Source organism: Microtus pennsylvanicus, chromosome 1 (assembly GCF_037038515.1).
Source record: "Microtus pennsylvanicus isolate mMicPen1 chromosome 1, mMicPen1.hap1, whole genome shotgun sequence".
NCBI lineage: Eukaryota > Metazoa > Chordata > Mammalia > Rodentia > Cricetidae > Microtus > Microtus pennsylvanicus.
Genome location: NC_134579.1, coordinates 156,972,617 through 156,989,464, shown reverse-complemented (window position 1 = coordinate 156,989,464; position 16,848 = coordinate 156,972,617). Strand labels below are relative to the sequence as shown.

Sequence of the window (16,848 nt, the reverse complement as noted above, 5' to 3'; positions counted from 1 at the left end):
TACAACATGCAGCCTCCACGTATGCCCACACACCAGAGAAGGGCACCAGATCTCATTACAGATGGTTGTGAGCCACCATGTGGTTTCTGAGAATTGAACGCAGGACCTCTGGAAGAGCAACCAGTGCTCTTAACCACTGAGCCATCTCTCTAGTCCAACCTTATTTTTCTTAATCCAGAATGAATCCACAGTTTATCTCCCGTGGAAATGAATGCAAAACAACTTCTTCATAGTAGCATATCTTTTGACTTAAATTTTGAAGTCAAGGCATTTTCAAAACATATAGGTTGGATTAATACAGCTATAATCAAATGTCTTTCAGCAGTTGTTGCTCCTTCCTTAGCAGTCAAACATTCAAAGAAAAACAATAACATACAGCATTCAGATTCTCTATGTATTTTCAATCTTTACATTGATTTTTTTTTACTCTATTTCTTTTATTTTCGCATTTTTGATTTTGTAAGGCAGGGTTTTTGTGTATCTTTGGCTGACATGGAACTATTCTGTAAACCAGGTTGGCCTCAAACTCCCAGAGATCCATCTGCTTCTATCGTCCAAATCCTGGGATTAAAGATGTGTGACACCACTGCCTGGCCTCTAGTGCTTATGGCTTAGTTTTACCTTCTGGTTTTCAGACATTCTTTACTTATGGAACATAAATATCACTATACCCTTTCTCTTTAATTGTCCATAATTTTGTTTTCTAGGCATATACTTTGGCAGCCCTCAGTTCACTGGTGCCTTCCTTCTCTATCTGTCGTGAGTGCCCAGGTTAGGAACCTGCTGATCACTGTCATTATATTTGTCAAATCAATGAATGCATAAAGCCCTGGCTGAATTCTCTGGGAGAGACATGCTCGGTAGTCAAGGTCACCCATTTGTTCATTGTTGCAGCCTACTTCTGGTCTGTAATTTGACCTGACTGCCTCTTGCATAGTATTTGGGCAACACTTCTGGGACATACATTCAACTCCTTCCCAAAAATGTTCTTTCATAGTGGGTACACTTATCTACTTGGCTCCCATGCATTACACTCTAATGAAATTTACCATGAAGTCCTAAGGCCAAGGATGTGATTATTAACTTCTACTGTGAAATAGTTTTTTTTCTCATTTTTAATCTTGGGCTCAAATTATTGATAATTTGGAATGGTGGGTTAGTTAAAAGCATGGCTGTTAAATATTGTCTACAAACAAAAGTAAGAGAACACAAGAGAAATTTTTGATGGATCAGAATACAAGTGATTTACTTACTGTCACCACTAGGTGGTGCCACCAATTAGTGAAAACAATGTGGTTCTTGCTGGCCAACCAAAAACCAACCACAGCCTTGTGTGGCACATGAATGGACAAGTATATATATCCATGAATGTGTGCACACACAAAAGCAAGAGTCTCATGAGTCCCCACAGTGTGACATTGGCTTTAATCATCTGAAACATGTTTGTTTGTTTGTTTAACATGAGCCAATGATGAATGCAATATCTTTGTATAAATTCAGCAATGTGACAAATATATCACACAAAAAACAAACCTAGATCATTTTCTTGTGTTGTCTTTCACTAGTTTAAACTGTGGAATTATAGAGGTCCCTGTTCATTTAATTCTGAAAGAAATTAAATGCTTCTCCTAAGGAAAAGTAATATTTGAATAACTATTTAAATAATATATGTATAATGTTATAAAATGTTGCTACCTTAACAATATAGAACATTAAGCATATTCAAACTGATGTAGTAAACATTAAATATTTAAACAGTGTCCAAAGAAAGCACTAGTATTTAATATGGCTTCTTTCACAAGAAGAAAAGAAAGAGTCACGGGTTTAAGATTATTAGATTTTCAGTTTAACATATTTATTGTAATTTGCAAAACAAATGATGGATGTGTAAACAGACTGTTCATTTGTTCCCGGCTGCACAGACTCAAAATAATCACATAGAAACTCTATTAATTATAACACTGCTTGGCCAATTAGCTCATGCATATTTCTAGCTAACTCTTACATCTTGAATTAACCCATTTCTATTAATTTATGTGTAACCATGAGGCTCAAGGTTCACCAGTAAGGTTCTCCGGCGGCTGTCTCCTTAGGCTGCTACATGATATCTCCTTGACTTTACCTACTCTCTCTCTATATTTCTTCCAGCCTGACTATATTCTGCTGTCATATAGGCTGAAGCTGCTTCTTTTACAACTAATGGTAATAAAACACATTCACAGCATACAGAGGGAAAGCCCCTATCAATTATGTGGAGTAATTTCTTTTATCATTTTACTCTTCTGAAAACACCACCATTAAAATGATGTGTTTTTTAAAAACTGCAAAAAGATGCTGGGCATGTTCAATTTGCAGCATAAATTCAAAACAATCTGCAGAAAACTCCCACCAAATTATATCTAAAAGGCTGATTACAAACTTACGTGAAATGTAGAAAAATTCAGAATTTTCAATAAGATTAAGAAGAAATGGTACACACAATGATGAAGTGAGACTTTTGTACTTACCAAAAATCTGTAACAATCAATAATGTGTAAAATATTTGGGAAAGATTATGGTGATGGGCAGAGAAAAAAGAACAAAAGCACAAAAGTATAGTCAGGCTTTCATCCAAGACCTAACTAGGAAAAATGTGAACTTGACTAATCTTATGTATGATTGTATGTATTAGATAAATATGGGCTCCACAACTCATACAATAATAACTCAAAGTGCCCATTAAACTGTTACATTCCTGTCTGTCCAGCTACTACTAATCTCTGTTCTGAAAAGAGAAGCCCCACGCTGTAGAGCTTTCTCTGGAAATGGAGGTGATAAGAAAGATCAGCTATGGCAATACATACACTCAGTCCCCCTTGTATTTCAGGAAACTGATGCCCACACAGAAAACAATGGTGAAAATAACTTAATGCACAAAGATGTTGAAGAATAGTTTAATGTCTACTTCCTAACACATGGATTATGAAACAAGATGTAGAATCTGTGATATATACCAAAGCAACCACAGTCTCTGTCTACATAATGGCACCCAACATTCGGCAATGTACATATAGATAAAACTTGAAAAGCTTAAAAAAGGGGGGCTTCAATTGGAGCTTCTTGCTAGCCACAATTTTTCAGATAGGCTCCATTTGCTAGCTGCAAGCAGAGATACAGCTTTTTTAAGAGGTGGTTTCCTGGTTCATATAGGTAGCACTAATGGCTCTGGCACTTTCAGTATGTCAGCAATTAAATTGGGTTTGTGAGCAAAAGGCTACAAGTTGCTGAATGATGACATAGACCAGCTCCATCCCTGGAGTATGGTGAGCCTGGCTCACAGAAGCAGTAAACAGATCTCTGCCATGTTGGATGGGGTGGATCCAACAGGAAAAGTAGCAGTGTGAGTCCTAGCCATGCCTGTTTACCATTAAAAATATACCTCTCTGGGTCAGAAAATTATTATAGATGCACAATAAGGTGGATTCAGACAAAATGATCTCTGAATGTACAGTGTTGGGTAACTGTACAGGGGCTTAGGAGAGAGATAAGAAAGAGTATAATCATTGATTGAAAAATTAAAGATAATATTAAAAAGTAATAAAGTAATAAAATATATGCATATTAAGCCATGTAAAGATGTAAAATACACAGAGAGTCTGGATTGTGTTTATTATTTTGTTTTCTTTGAACTTTTTGACAGCAGAGAGGTATTTGATTCTTGGGACTGCTAAGCTAAACCAACATATATTAAAGGTATCTTGACTTCAAAACTTGAGTGTAAGGATATGTTACTTTGGAAAAGAAGTTCTTGTTTTGTTTCCACAGAAGATAAGAACCTGTGGACTCCTTCCAGGCTAATGTGGTTTGGTGGAACAAGACCCACCAAAAGGTCTCCAAGGACCCTACAAATACTTTGTCCAACAATGAGCAGGAAGCAGCTTGGAGAAAACTATGTTAATTCCCAAAATGTTTGTTTTCATTTAAAAGGGGTTGAGTACAAATGGTCACAATCAGTCTTTCTAAAAAGGGGGGAAGGAAATGATATAGAAGTGAATACATTGGTATGGACTTTGGTTTATCGATACAAATTTAAGATTAATTTTGTATATGTATATTTCTACTCTTGCTTAAGTCATTACATTTATACAGTTCATTTAAAAACTTGGTGTATAATTTAAAATTACAGATTTATAGTCATTTATAGCAGACAAGCTTATAGTCATGTTAAGTTTTCTAGATGTACAGAGATATATTTCAGTTAGAGAGATAATCTTCAATACTTCAAAGAATTATAGAATATGACAATTAAAAGGTTATAAAAACAGACTTTTTTCAACAGGGAGTCACGTCTGCTTCTGGCAGCACCAATCACAGAGGGTAATGGACATTGAAGAAACTTATTATAGAATTTACCTTCAATGAGACAAGGCTAGCCATTTGGGCATGAAACTGTTCTTGCCTTGACTGCTTAACAGTATTCTATATAAACTAAACACACAGGACCCACAGAAAAATGACTGCAGAACTTGTGAAAAGTGAGAAGTCCTTCCAAATTTGTGCTTCATGAAAGAGTCTGCCAGACATTCTGCAGGGCACAGAAGACAGTGACTGAAATGATGCAGATGGGTCTTTTATGTGTTAATTTCATTGGTTAATAAAGAAAACTGCCTTGGCTTTTTGATAGGGCAGAACTTAGATAGGCAGAGTAGACAAAACAGAATTCTGGGAGGAAGAAAGCAGAGTCAGGCAGTCGCCATGAAGCTCCGGCCCAAGATGGACGTAGGTTAGAATCTTCCCGGTAAGCCACCACCTCGTGGTGCTACACACATTAGTAGAAATGGATTAATCAAGATGTGAGGGTTAGCCAGTAAGAGGCTAGAGCTAATGGGCCAGGCAGTGTTTAAATGAATACAATTTGTGTGTTATTTCAGGTGTAAAGCTAGCCGTGTAGGAGCCAGGCAGGATGAAAAGCAGGCCTGCTTGCCTCATCACTACAAATATCAATATAGGCAAAACAGTCTTTCAAATCTCCTACTTCATGGAATAGTCTGCCAGATACTATAGGTACATTAGAGAAGAACTTTGTGTGACTTTCCAGGCAGCAAGATGTCTCTGTCAAATAGAGTTTTCAAAGTTGCTTACATTGAACTTCCTGTTTATTTAGATAATATCAGATCCTTCTGGATTTGAAGACAGACAGTTATATTTTTAGTTATGATGTAAGTAAATTAAATATGAAACTTTAGATTCACAAAAATAAAATAGATGTTAAAATATTTTCTTTAATTTTACTAGACACAAAAGACTAACTATTGCAACTGTAATTCTTGCTTGGTGCCTGTTTTGTTATATGTAATTTTACTATATTAAAGTTAAAATATTTTATATAGAAAGAAAAGGGGAAATGATGTAGGATTCTTCTTAGCATGCTATACAGATGTTTTATTAGCGGTGGTTAATAAAGAAGATGCTTTGGCCTATGGCAGGGCAGAACATAGCTAGGCAGAAAAACTAAACTGAATACACAGAGAAAAAAAAGACAGAGTTATATACCATGTAGCCAGCCAAGAAGCAAGATGTGAGGTAACAAACCATGAACCCTGTGGTAAAATATAAAATAACAGAAATGGGTTAATTTAAAATATAAGAGCTAGCTAGAAATATGCCTGAGCTGTCGACCAAACAGTATTGTAATTAATGTAGGTTTGTGTAATTATTTGTGACTGGGTTGCCAGGAAATGAAAGCACAATCTCCATTTTCACTCTAGGGGCATCTCATCAAGTAAATTTGTATTTTAGTAGAAACACTTCTAGTATTTCAGGGTACTTCATTTTCCTCTTCCAAGGTAGAGTGTTCCTTGGATGCATATTCCATTACAAACTCAATGTCCAGTGAAAACATCCCTCTGCTTCATAGCTCATAAATCTGCAGCCAAACATAGGTCACATGTAAACAACAACTGTTGTTAAAGCAAAAAAGAGACCATGAATTAGAAAAAAAAAAAGAAGTGTCCATGTAAGGGCATAGAAGTAGGAAAAAGATTATGGAAATGATGCAATTTTTATTCTCCCAAAATTGTTTTTTTTTAAGTTGAAATATGTTCTATGGCCATGTGCTCCAGAAACAAGAAATTTGTATTAGAGAACACCAAGTTTTAGTCACACATTTTCTCTCAGGATGTACATCTTAAACATGTAAAAACACGTTTCTTTTAGGCAGGGCAATACCATTTTATTCAGTTCGGTTTTGGTCAAACTAGTGTATCTTCTGTAATTTAGTTTCATAATAAGTTCAATTCTTTTATTTACGTTCTGGAATCACTGGTCTGCATATGCTAGAAATGACCAGCCAGAACATTTATCAATTGTATGATATTTTGTTTGTGTTCTGACAAATAATCTAATCCCTTACCTGGAGATTAGAGGGTGGAGCTAACCACTAGTTGACCATAGGACTCAGGATGAGGTGGCTCAAACCTTTAACCCCAGCACTCTGTGGGTGGAGTCAAGAACATAAAGTAGGTGGAGACAAAATCTCAGTCACCATTTGGTCTGAGAATTTGGAGAGGTAAAAGTGAATGTGGCTGCTCCTTTGCTTCTCTGGTCTCCCAGCTTTATCCCAATATCTGACTGTGGGATTAAGACAAATTAGGACCACACTTCAATCAAGCATCTAAAATTTATTACCTCACTACTTATTTCTAACATGTGCCACTTTCAAAGAAGGAAAGCTTTCATGTTCCTTTTTGCCTATCCCTTTCTGTGCTGGGACTACATACACCTCCTTGAAGTTAGTCAGTGAACTCAATTCTTACAAAGGTCTCTCTTCATTTGTAAATTTGCAATAAAATCCAGAGAAGTCAGAGATAACTCATTCACTGTTCTATATTCCTTCTCGCTGACCAGTTATGACCCAGCCTTGAAGCAATTGCAGGACTTTCTTTCCAGCAGTGGGCAGCAGAAGATGGATTTAGTGTTCAATGCAACTCTCAACTGCATAGTGTAAGTCAAGCCTTAGCTACAAGAGACATTGCTCTAAATAGAAATAAAAATCAACAGAACTTGAGAAAAATGGAGAAGAAAATTCTAAGGACCTAGAAACAAAAGGGAATAGGAAGAAATAAGAGATTATTTAAAGATGCATTTAAAGAAAATCAAATTTAAAAATCAAAACAATGGAGACTCCTGTAGCTGTTTATCTACACTGTTTCCCCTATGGTGTATACAAGTAAACATTCCTCCTATTCTGGTCTGAAGGAAGAAACCATGCTCCATACACAAATCTTCTTCTTGCTGCTGAAATGTACCACTGACTACATGACTCAAATTTATGATTTTACAACTCAATGGTGGTTGAGTTTCTTAATCTAAAAAATTAGTTGGTTTAATCACAAGAACAAGGTCATTGCCCTGGGGAGCAATGGAGTGGGATCAAGGCTGCATGATCCAATATAAGAAAATTTGTCTCAGAAACATTTTTCTACAAGGCTGGAGGCACTGCTGTTCTAGAATTAATTTGTCTTCTGAGGGATAAATCATTCCACACACTCAGTAGTTTAATAAACAAAAATCTTTTTACTAACAGCATGCATCTAGTGGTGGTTAAGGTTAAAAGAGGAGCCTGCCTGACACAGATTTTGCATTCTACATAGATAGCATCCTTAAGTATCTTTTAAGTTCAAGCCCAAGGTTATATTTTGAACAGTTTAAATAGGGACAGGAAAAGGCATGTCTAGCCACTTAGGCAGATGGAGATTTCCAGAGCAAAGCTATCTTTCTGATCATGCATTATGATCTAAATATATCATAATACATGGTTTAAAACATAAATAGATCATAATGTATGATCTAAAAGACACATTTAAAAGCTATATCAATGCCACAGTCCTACATATACAAAGGAAATAGAACACAATTCAAAAAAATATGGGAAAGCCACCTATCCTCAATGTTAAAGATATTCTTAAATGAACAGTTGTTCTGAGTTATTTTAACCTCAAAATAAGTCTTCCCTGACTGCTGTCTGTCTTATGACAGTGAAATTACTGTATAGAATTTCATTCTTTAAGCTTTATTTTATATATATATGTGTGTGTGTGTGTGTGTGTGTGTGTGTGTGTGTGTGTGTGTGTGTGTGTTTGCCCACATGTGTGAAGTACCCACAGAGGTCAGAAGGAATCAGATTCCTTGGAACCTGAGTTACAGGAGATGGTGAGTAACCATGGTTTCTAGCAACCTAACCTGTGTCCTCTTCAACAACACCCATTGCTCTTAATTGTGAAGCTATTTTTAAAAATTTATTTTTAAACATTTTAATTAAAATGTATTATATGACTTTCAACTTTCCATGTCCTCTCTCCATTCCTTTCCAAATCCTTCCCTTCCAATTCATTTCTTGTTAAGTATGTGTGAATAAGTATGTGCACATAAATGAATAAAATCTCCTGGGTCTGATCTATTGGTCATATGTTATGGTTTGAGGACAAAAGATGCTGCTTTGGATACATAAATAGGGAGCGCATGCCTGCCTGAGGATAACACACACTTGCAGAAGTTTACTCTTTATTGAGCAACTTGAGTCTGACCCTAGGCTGCCTTCAACAGAAAATGTTATCAAGAATAGGAAACACTGAGTGGTAAATAACTAAGCCAACACTTGCTGGTGCCATGTCCTTGAAGTTCAAGAGCTGCAGGGAAGACTATGAACACAGTCCTGAGTCAATCACAGTCCCCATAGGTTCCATGGACCTCCTACCATATATACCCCATTGATCCTTTTCACCTTGATTGACTTTGAAATTCTGAAATTCCTCCATCCACTTCCTAAGTATTATGGTTACAGGCTTGTGGTACTATGCCTTAGTTGTCATCAACTTCATCTAGTGAGTCATTAGAATGTTGGGATGACTAAGATGAGCAGTTACACTTAAGTATATTAAAAAAAAAATCACTTATCTCTGTGTGCCTGGGTTTCACCATCTGTAAAATAAGAAAGTCCTCTACCCTTGTCCCTTGACAATATAGTTCATAGTCTGAAGTCAGTGGACTTTATAAAATGAGGCAATTCTCTGGCATATATTTGTGGTCCTAAGAAAGTGTTATAGTTGTTTAGTCCCCAGAATGAACAAATAAAAGAATGTATGATAGTGTACATATTTTATATAAAAAGAGAACTTATTATTCAAATTATCCCATGTTCCTATTCTCTTTGTATGAAATTATGTTTACAGTCCGAAAGGAAGATAATAGTTTACTGTTGTAATGTTTCTTCTAATCATATTTGAGCACCAATGAGACAGCTCAGTGGGAAAGGTCTGTGGTGTACAAGGCTAGAAACCTGACCTCAATCCCCTTAGAAAATCAAGCTATGCTAGTAAACACAGAGTTGTTTGCCAATTGTCCTTATTTATTACATATCTACCAGATAAATGAGAATGCTTCTTTAAATACACACGTGAAGTATTTACTGTTTCTTATAATTTCTTCTATTAAGCATTTTAACATTAACATTTTTAAATTGTGTTGACAAAACAACACACATTCGGAGTGCATCATCCACCCTTGCACTTGTACTCAGGAGGGGTACACAGGAGCACCATGAGTTCTAATGTATCCCTGAATCATTACTGACATCCAAGTCAGGATGAATAACAAACAACAAAAATCTCAAGGAAAACTGTGAAAATACGAAAAACAAAACCAAGAACAGCAACCTACCACCCTTTCACAGAAACCCTTACTTGAAAAGTATGATCACACACTGTCTGATATTTAAATAACCAATGAATGCTTAGATGATGGGGATACCATTCTACACATAACAGCTGAAAAATACCTATCACTGGTTAAAAGCACAATAGGAGATAAACAAAAACCACAGAAGGAAATAATGACCACAAAATAAACCTCACTAAATGGATTTCCCACACATATAGCACACTTTAGTATCTACCTCAAATGTTTCAAGATAGAAACCATAATTCAGTGTTCTTCAACATCAGTCTTGAGTGAACATGGCAACCAATTTACTTCCTTCAAGGCTATGATGAAAAATAATTTTGTACTTGAATCTGAACACAACTATGATGTCTAAAGTCTTTAGCAAATTGTTTATATAAATAGGGTTTTTCTCTGTATGAATTTGTCCCTATTTAGAGACCTCAAAATTATATAAATAACCTAGAAAGTATTTACAATGCTAGAGACATGCCTGGGGGTTTAAGAAATGCTCATTCCCAGGACCAACGTCACATTTTTAACAACTTCCTGTAATTCCTGTTACAAGAAGATCCAAGGAACCAATGTCCTCACAATATATAGAATGCACACTCACATACCCACACAAACACAAACTGACATCACATAGCTACAATTAAAACAACCCTTTAAACAATTTTTCACTCATGAACATTTTTCTCTTGTAAGCATTCATTCCTGTTAACACAGGAGTTGAGACATCTTACAGAGTTACTTACAGAGTTTTTCTTCACCATGAATTCGGTCACGTAAACAGAAAGCAAACACTTAGGCTTGAAGTTGGACAAATTAATCCTCCTAAGTAGGTGGTACCACCAGATTTAGGAAATGCTGCTCTTCTAGAGACAATATGCCACTGGGGATAAGCTTTGAGAATTTACACCCACACACCATTTGCAGTTCCCACTCTCTGCTTCATGCTGCAATTTAAGGACGTGAGTTTTTAAGCTCCTGCTTTAGCTGCCATGTCTGACACTTGTTGCTGTGCCACTTTCATGGTGATCTTCTATCCCTCTGCAACCAAGGGCCAAAATAAATGCTTTTATAAGAACACACAGACATTATATCACAACAGAAAAGGAAAAAGTACACATCCATAAAGTTACCACCTGAATTTGTTATTTCATACAATTGAAGAGAAGCATAAAATCCAAAAGGGTTACATTATCATTTAAATTCACAGGGCAAGTGTTACAGCTCTGGAAGGAAAGGTACGCTGACTATCTCGTATCAGGCTATACCTACACCTATGAAGGAAAGGTATCCTGGAGACCTATACCTGTGAGTAGAAAAGAATCCTGTCTGTCAGGAAGTCAGACTATACCTCAAGTTGTGCTACAGTGGGGAATGATCTCCCTGCTGGATAGAACAGTCCTGTTGCTCTCTAAGACGGATCTCTTTATCCTACATACACATAAGGCTTCATATAATTTATAAATTCAGTTTTGTTCATGACTTAGCTGGTGCAATCAATATGAAAACAGACATCATAACGCTTGAACAGATTGTTGACACTGTCATGTTTTTTCTATAGAATAAATACTGTTGGTTATCTGATTGTAAAGATTGTAAAGATCTTACAAAATAATTTGTAAGAAGAAGACTTTACTTTTTTTTCAGGTACTCAAAGATTATTGCAATATGCAAAAGTTTTATTAGGTTGATTATACACAAAAAGTTTTACTCCTGTATGAAGTACAAAACCTTACCACATTGACAATATTTATAGTCTCACTGCAGCATGACTTTTCTGATGTTTTTGAAGACTACACTGATTAAATTCAGAGGGTTTCTCTCCAGTATGGGTTCTCCTATGCATTCAGAGATAGTTGTGACATCCAAAGGCTTTACCACACTAATTCCATTCTCGGGTTTCTCTCCAGTGTATTCTTTTATGCATTTGAAGATGAAAAAGACATGAAACAGATTTACCACACTGATTACATTCATACAGTTTCTCTCCAGTATGTGTTCTTTTATGCCTTTGAAGAGTAGTGTGATAAGCAAAGGCTTTACCACACTGATGACATTTATAGGGTTTCTCTCCAGTGTGTGTTCTTTTATGCATTTGAAGAGTAGTGTGATGAGCAAAGGCTTTACGACACTGATTACATTCATAGGGTTTCTCTCCAGTATGTGTTCTTTCATGCCTTTGAAGATGACTATGGCATGCAAAGCCCTTACCACACTGATTACATTCATAGGGTTTCTCTCCAGTATGTGTTCTTTTATGCCTTTGAAGACTACTTTGACATGCAAAGGCTTTACCACACTGATTACATTCATAGGGTTTCTCTCCGGTATGGGTTCTTTTATGCATTTGAAGACTACTTTGGCATGTAAATGTTTTACCACATTGATCACAGTCATAGGGTTTCTCTCCAGTATGTGTTCTTTTATGCCGTTGAAGACTACTTTGACATGCAAAGGCTTTACCACACTGATTACATTCATAGGGTTTCTCACCAGTATGGGTTCTTTTATGCAATTGAAGAGTGCTGTGTTGAGTAAAGGCTTTACCACATTGCTTGCATTCATAGGGTTTCTCTCCAGTGTGTGTTCTTTTGTGGATTTGAAGAGTGCTGCAATAAGCAAAGGCTTTACCACACTCATTACAGCCATAGGGTTTCTCTCCAGTATGTGTTCTTTTATGCCTTTGAACAAGACTATAACGTGCAAAGGCTTTACCACATTGATTACATTCATAAGGTTTCTCTCCAGTACATGTTCTTGCATTTCTTTGAAGATGACTGCCATATGCAAAGGCTTTAATACATTGAGTATATACAGAAAGTTTCTCTCCAATTTCATTTCTTTCATGCCTGCAACAATAATTAGCACATATAAAAGCTTTACCACATTCAATACACTGCAGAATCTTCATATCTATGTGAAGTTTACTATTTTCTCAATTATAAAGAGGGATCAGATATTAAGGTTTTGTTGCTGTGTTTAGACTCATGTTGTGTCCTTTAGTTAAGTGTCATTTTGCATCTTTGAAGACACCTGTGATGGTAAATTCCTTTATTTCATGGTTCACTTTACAGAAACTTTTATTCTATGATGTTTTCCACATATTTAAAGAGAACTAGATAAAGTTAGAGCTTTACCACCTTTACTGCACTCATAAATTTTCCTATACTGTGAATGATATTACATTTGCTAAATGAACTAGAACTACTAGAGTATTTACACAGTCCTAGAACTCATAGGGTTTTTTCTGCAGTGTAAGTTTGATGGTGTATTAACAGTGATGGTGGAAAACCAGTTACTTGAATACTTGAATCAAATTCGGCAAGTATACTCAACATGGGGACTACATGTCTTATAATTGTTCTGAGAGAGAGGCATGTTACATTTTTTCATATCCCTATGCTCATATGCGTCTATCAAGAGTAACATATGGTATACACAGTAAAAGAAGAACAACAAATAAAAGATTTCCCCATTGAATTTTCACAGATTGATTTTCTATTCCTCTTAGATTTTTGATATAGGAATTGAAGTTTACCCACAACAATTGTCCTTTGACTCTTGATTTGAACCGCCCCTCTCACTAAACTTAGCACAGAAACAAGTATATGAGTAATACAAGCTTTACTATGGACTATTGGCTTATTAGAAGGTTAAGGAGTAATACTTATCACCTCCTCAATAATATGAGTAGCATGAAATAAATGGATTGGCAGCTCTACAGTATAATTCTCATGGTACTATGATTCAAAGGGTATTATTTGTTAAGGTGGTGTTTCCTTGTCCTCTTTCTTAAAAGAATGCCTTTGAAATGTAACTTACCTACCTGAAATTGAGATGTACTGTTCCAGGAGAATGTAATAATCATCAATGCACTTTAAGCTGTGCTTATTTTATGCTACTGCCTTTGTTTAAAACTTCCAGGACACATAACAATATCATCAGAGGCACATTTGTAGCAACTTGCACATGAAAATTACCTGTTATATCTTCTAGAACTTTGACAATGTTCTTCAATATTATGGTCTTCCCAATTATATCCTAAAATATAGTATCAGAAAATGCATATATTATTGAACATTCTGCAAAATTTAAGTTACTATCTCTATTGAACCTTAGAACCATGGCTGACTTATTCATCTCATTCTTCTTCTTTCTCACTCAACAAAAGAGCATCAATAACCAAGAAACAGTTGTCCCTTTATTTGGAAACATGAAGGAAAATTCACTTTTTACCTATAGTAGTGAGGTTCTTATAGGTCTCCAGCATCACATCTTTGTAGAGATTCTTCTGGGAAGGATCCAGCAAATTCCACTCTTCCCAAGAGAAGTTGATATGTACATCATCATAGGTCACTGCATTCTAAAATATCCCATACATGTGTACATCAGAAAATATGATACTGACAATATTGCAGATGTTTACTTCTTTGCAGTACAGTCATATAATTCTAGTGTTCCCCACTCTCATTCCATGACATAAGTATTATAGTGAATCATCAAGTCACTTTACAAGGAAACTGAATAAGAGGTTCAACTCTGTCATTTCTGTATCCTTTGAATGGGATAACACCCATTCTTGAAAGAGACATGTCTATTAACAAACAGAGAGAGACAAGTAACCAGATCAACAGTATAGAGTACACATGAGAAAATTTCTATGAAGAATTACTAAAAAACTACAAAAGAGAAAAATAAGATTTACAAACTGGGTGTACTGGCTCATGCCTTTAACCACAGCATTAAGAAGGCAGAGGCAGGTATATCTGCCTCTGAGTTGAATGCCAGCAAAGTCTATGCAATCAAGTCCAGGACATGCAGAAGTACATATTAAGACCCTGTTTTCACTGCAAAAATCAGTCAAACAAATAAAAAAGAGAAAGAATTCAGAGGTTTTTAACTGAAGAGCCTACAAAGAGGTATGTGCATTCACTCCAGTTCTGTATTCACCTTCTGGACACCTGAATTGCCCTAATTTAAACTGTAACAGCAATAAAATTTGACAAAAAGGCACTTCATGTTTAAGAAGTTACAAATGGACAGATGAAAACTCTAGCAATATAAATGTTTGTCATAAATATTAAACACAGGGCTGGGGAGATAGCTCAGTAGTGACGAGTTCTTGCTGGTCTTGCATATAGGTGGGCACAATTGCCAGTACTTACATGGGGATCACAACTATCCATTATTCCACGTTCAGGATTTCTGAGATCACTGTGAGGACCAGGTACCCACATGGTGCATATCCATACAGGCAGTTAAAATAGCCATATTGATTGAAAAAAATCAAACAAACACAACAAGCAAGGAGTTCATGTACCTGTAATCCAATGACTCAGAATATTCAAGCACTATTGATGTCATAAATACATGCCATCCTGAGAATCAGAATGATACCCTCTGCTCAATTTTAAAATCCAAGATGTTTGTGAAGCTCAGCAGAGCAGCATATGCTTGACATGTGAAAAACCTATATTCCAGGGCCCTCACCCAATAATATCAAAACAAATAAAGCCAGAAATGTTGGTCCACCTTTACTTTCAGGACTTTGGAGTCAAACTCAGAGAGACCTCTGAGTATGAGGTCAGCCTGGTATACAAAGCTATGTTCTGGACAGTCAGGGCTACACAGACAAACCTTGCCTTGAAAACACAAACAAAAAATTAAAACAGCAGGCTACCAATTGCCTTAGCACTTTGTAACAACTGTTTGTACTATATTTTATGTGATGTAGAGATAGAGTCTACAATGGTGGGGAAGACATAACAGTATGAGAATGAAGATAGCTGATTATTTTCAACCACAACACAGTAAATATGTGTTGTGGGAGCACATTCTGCTCCTTCAGCCAATAGCCTTTAAGGTACCACACCACTTGGGCATGGTCTTTTACACTGTAAAAGCAGCTATAAACGTGCACCTGCTCTCTTGCTTCCAGCTCCCGCTTCAGGCTGCTAGACTCTGTTCCTGCTTGCACAGAGGGCTGTTTTCCCATTAAATAAATAACCCTTTTACTATTCATAGTTCTGAGCTGGTGTGGGACTGTTTCGTGACTTACGCCTTCATCTGGCATCAGACCATTTGGTTTTAGAGCACCTCCAGCTCTGCTGATGCCGCCAGCTTGGAGTACACCCAGCTTGGTGCAAGACCTCCCTCAGCTGGCCGTGGCCTGTGCATGGAACCAGCAATTTATTTGGATATAGAATTTTCCCAAAGTGTTAGCTTTTCTTGCTACAGATCGGCCATAGTTCTTTATATTGTATTATTACTTGCCTCAGAGTGGCTTCCAGTCCCCATGATCTTGCTCCAGTGTCTGTGTGCTATCACCACACACTGCATGGAAATTCAGATGGGATACAAGTTTGCTGGGTGCCTGCTGTTATCTTGTTATCCCTGTCCTGTTGTGGCTGCTAACCCATCAGGACCAATCATGGTGCACATAGTCTGTGATTTTTATTAAATAACTAATTATTGATCAAAGCATATCTTTCAGCATTTCACACTAAAATCAGATTGAGACTAGTCACATGATTCCAGGTGTGCTGCTGGATCCAGCTGAGTTTGTTTCATAGGGGGCTTACAACACCTACTGGCAGGTAATGGTTATTGTACCTAATCCAGCTAATTAAACCACAGGTAAGATTTAATATCCAAAACATAAATTATAAGTTATTAATTTAAAAGGTCAATATGTCAGACAACCTAACCATCCAAGGTTTCAATAGCCTCTTTACTTATACCATGTGCAAGGTTTTACAAGAGTTATATGATTTCCCTTCTACATCACTATTTTTGATTCTAGGGATTAGTCTTGTCCCCAATATTTTTTTCTTAAAAATATGGTTTGACAATAGGGCTAAGAATGAGGCGTTTTTAGAAATGGTACAGTCTTTACAGACTGATACAAGGCTTCTCAAAAAAAGAGGTTGGAAATCTGAAGAAGGATATGGCCAATTTAACTAACAAAACTCAGTCAACTGAAGTACTTTTAGAAATGGTACAGACTGATATTAATTTATTTAAAGGAACATTCACCACTCTGGAGAAGGATACAGCTGATTTGGCTCATAAAACATAAACCTAATCAATGACAGTGGTTTCTGAAACATTATTTGAGAGAAATCACACTGTTGAAAGTAT

General features: G+C 36.4%; 1 protein-coding gene across 8 annotated transcripts in view; it reads right to left on the bottom strand.

Annotated features, from left to right (window-relative positions):
* The window catches only part of LOC142832957 (zinc finger protein 431-like), a 50,273-nt gene that overhangs the window by 19,866 nt on the left and 13,559 nt on the right, over nt 1-16,848 (bottom strand). For 2 of the 8 annotated variants that reach the window (XM_075943829.1, XM_075943835.1), the window contains exons 2-4: nt 13,945-14,071; nt 13,689-13,749; nt 11,472-12,557 (exon numbers count right to left, since the gene is read on the bottom strand). The exons of 2 other annotated variants lie outside the window; for them this stretch is intronic. In XM_075943829.1, the coding sequence (XP_075799944.1) occupies nt 11,591-12,557; nt 13,689-13,749; nt 13,945-14,071 (1,155 nt within the window). In that variant the 3' untranslated portion in view covers nt 11,472-11,590. Of the gene's footprint in view, nt 1-1,836; nt 7,074-9,257; nt 12,558-13,688; nt 13,750-13,944; nt 14,072-16,848 lie in introns of those variants that run through there. 4 more of the 8 variants (XM_075943882.1, XM_075943889.1, XM_075943819.1 and 1 more) reach the window with 4 other exon arrangements.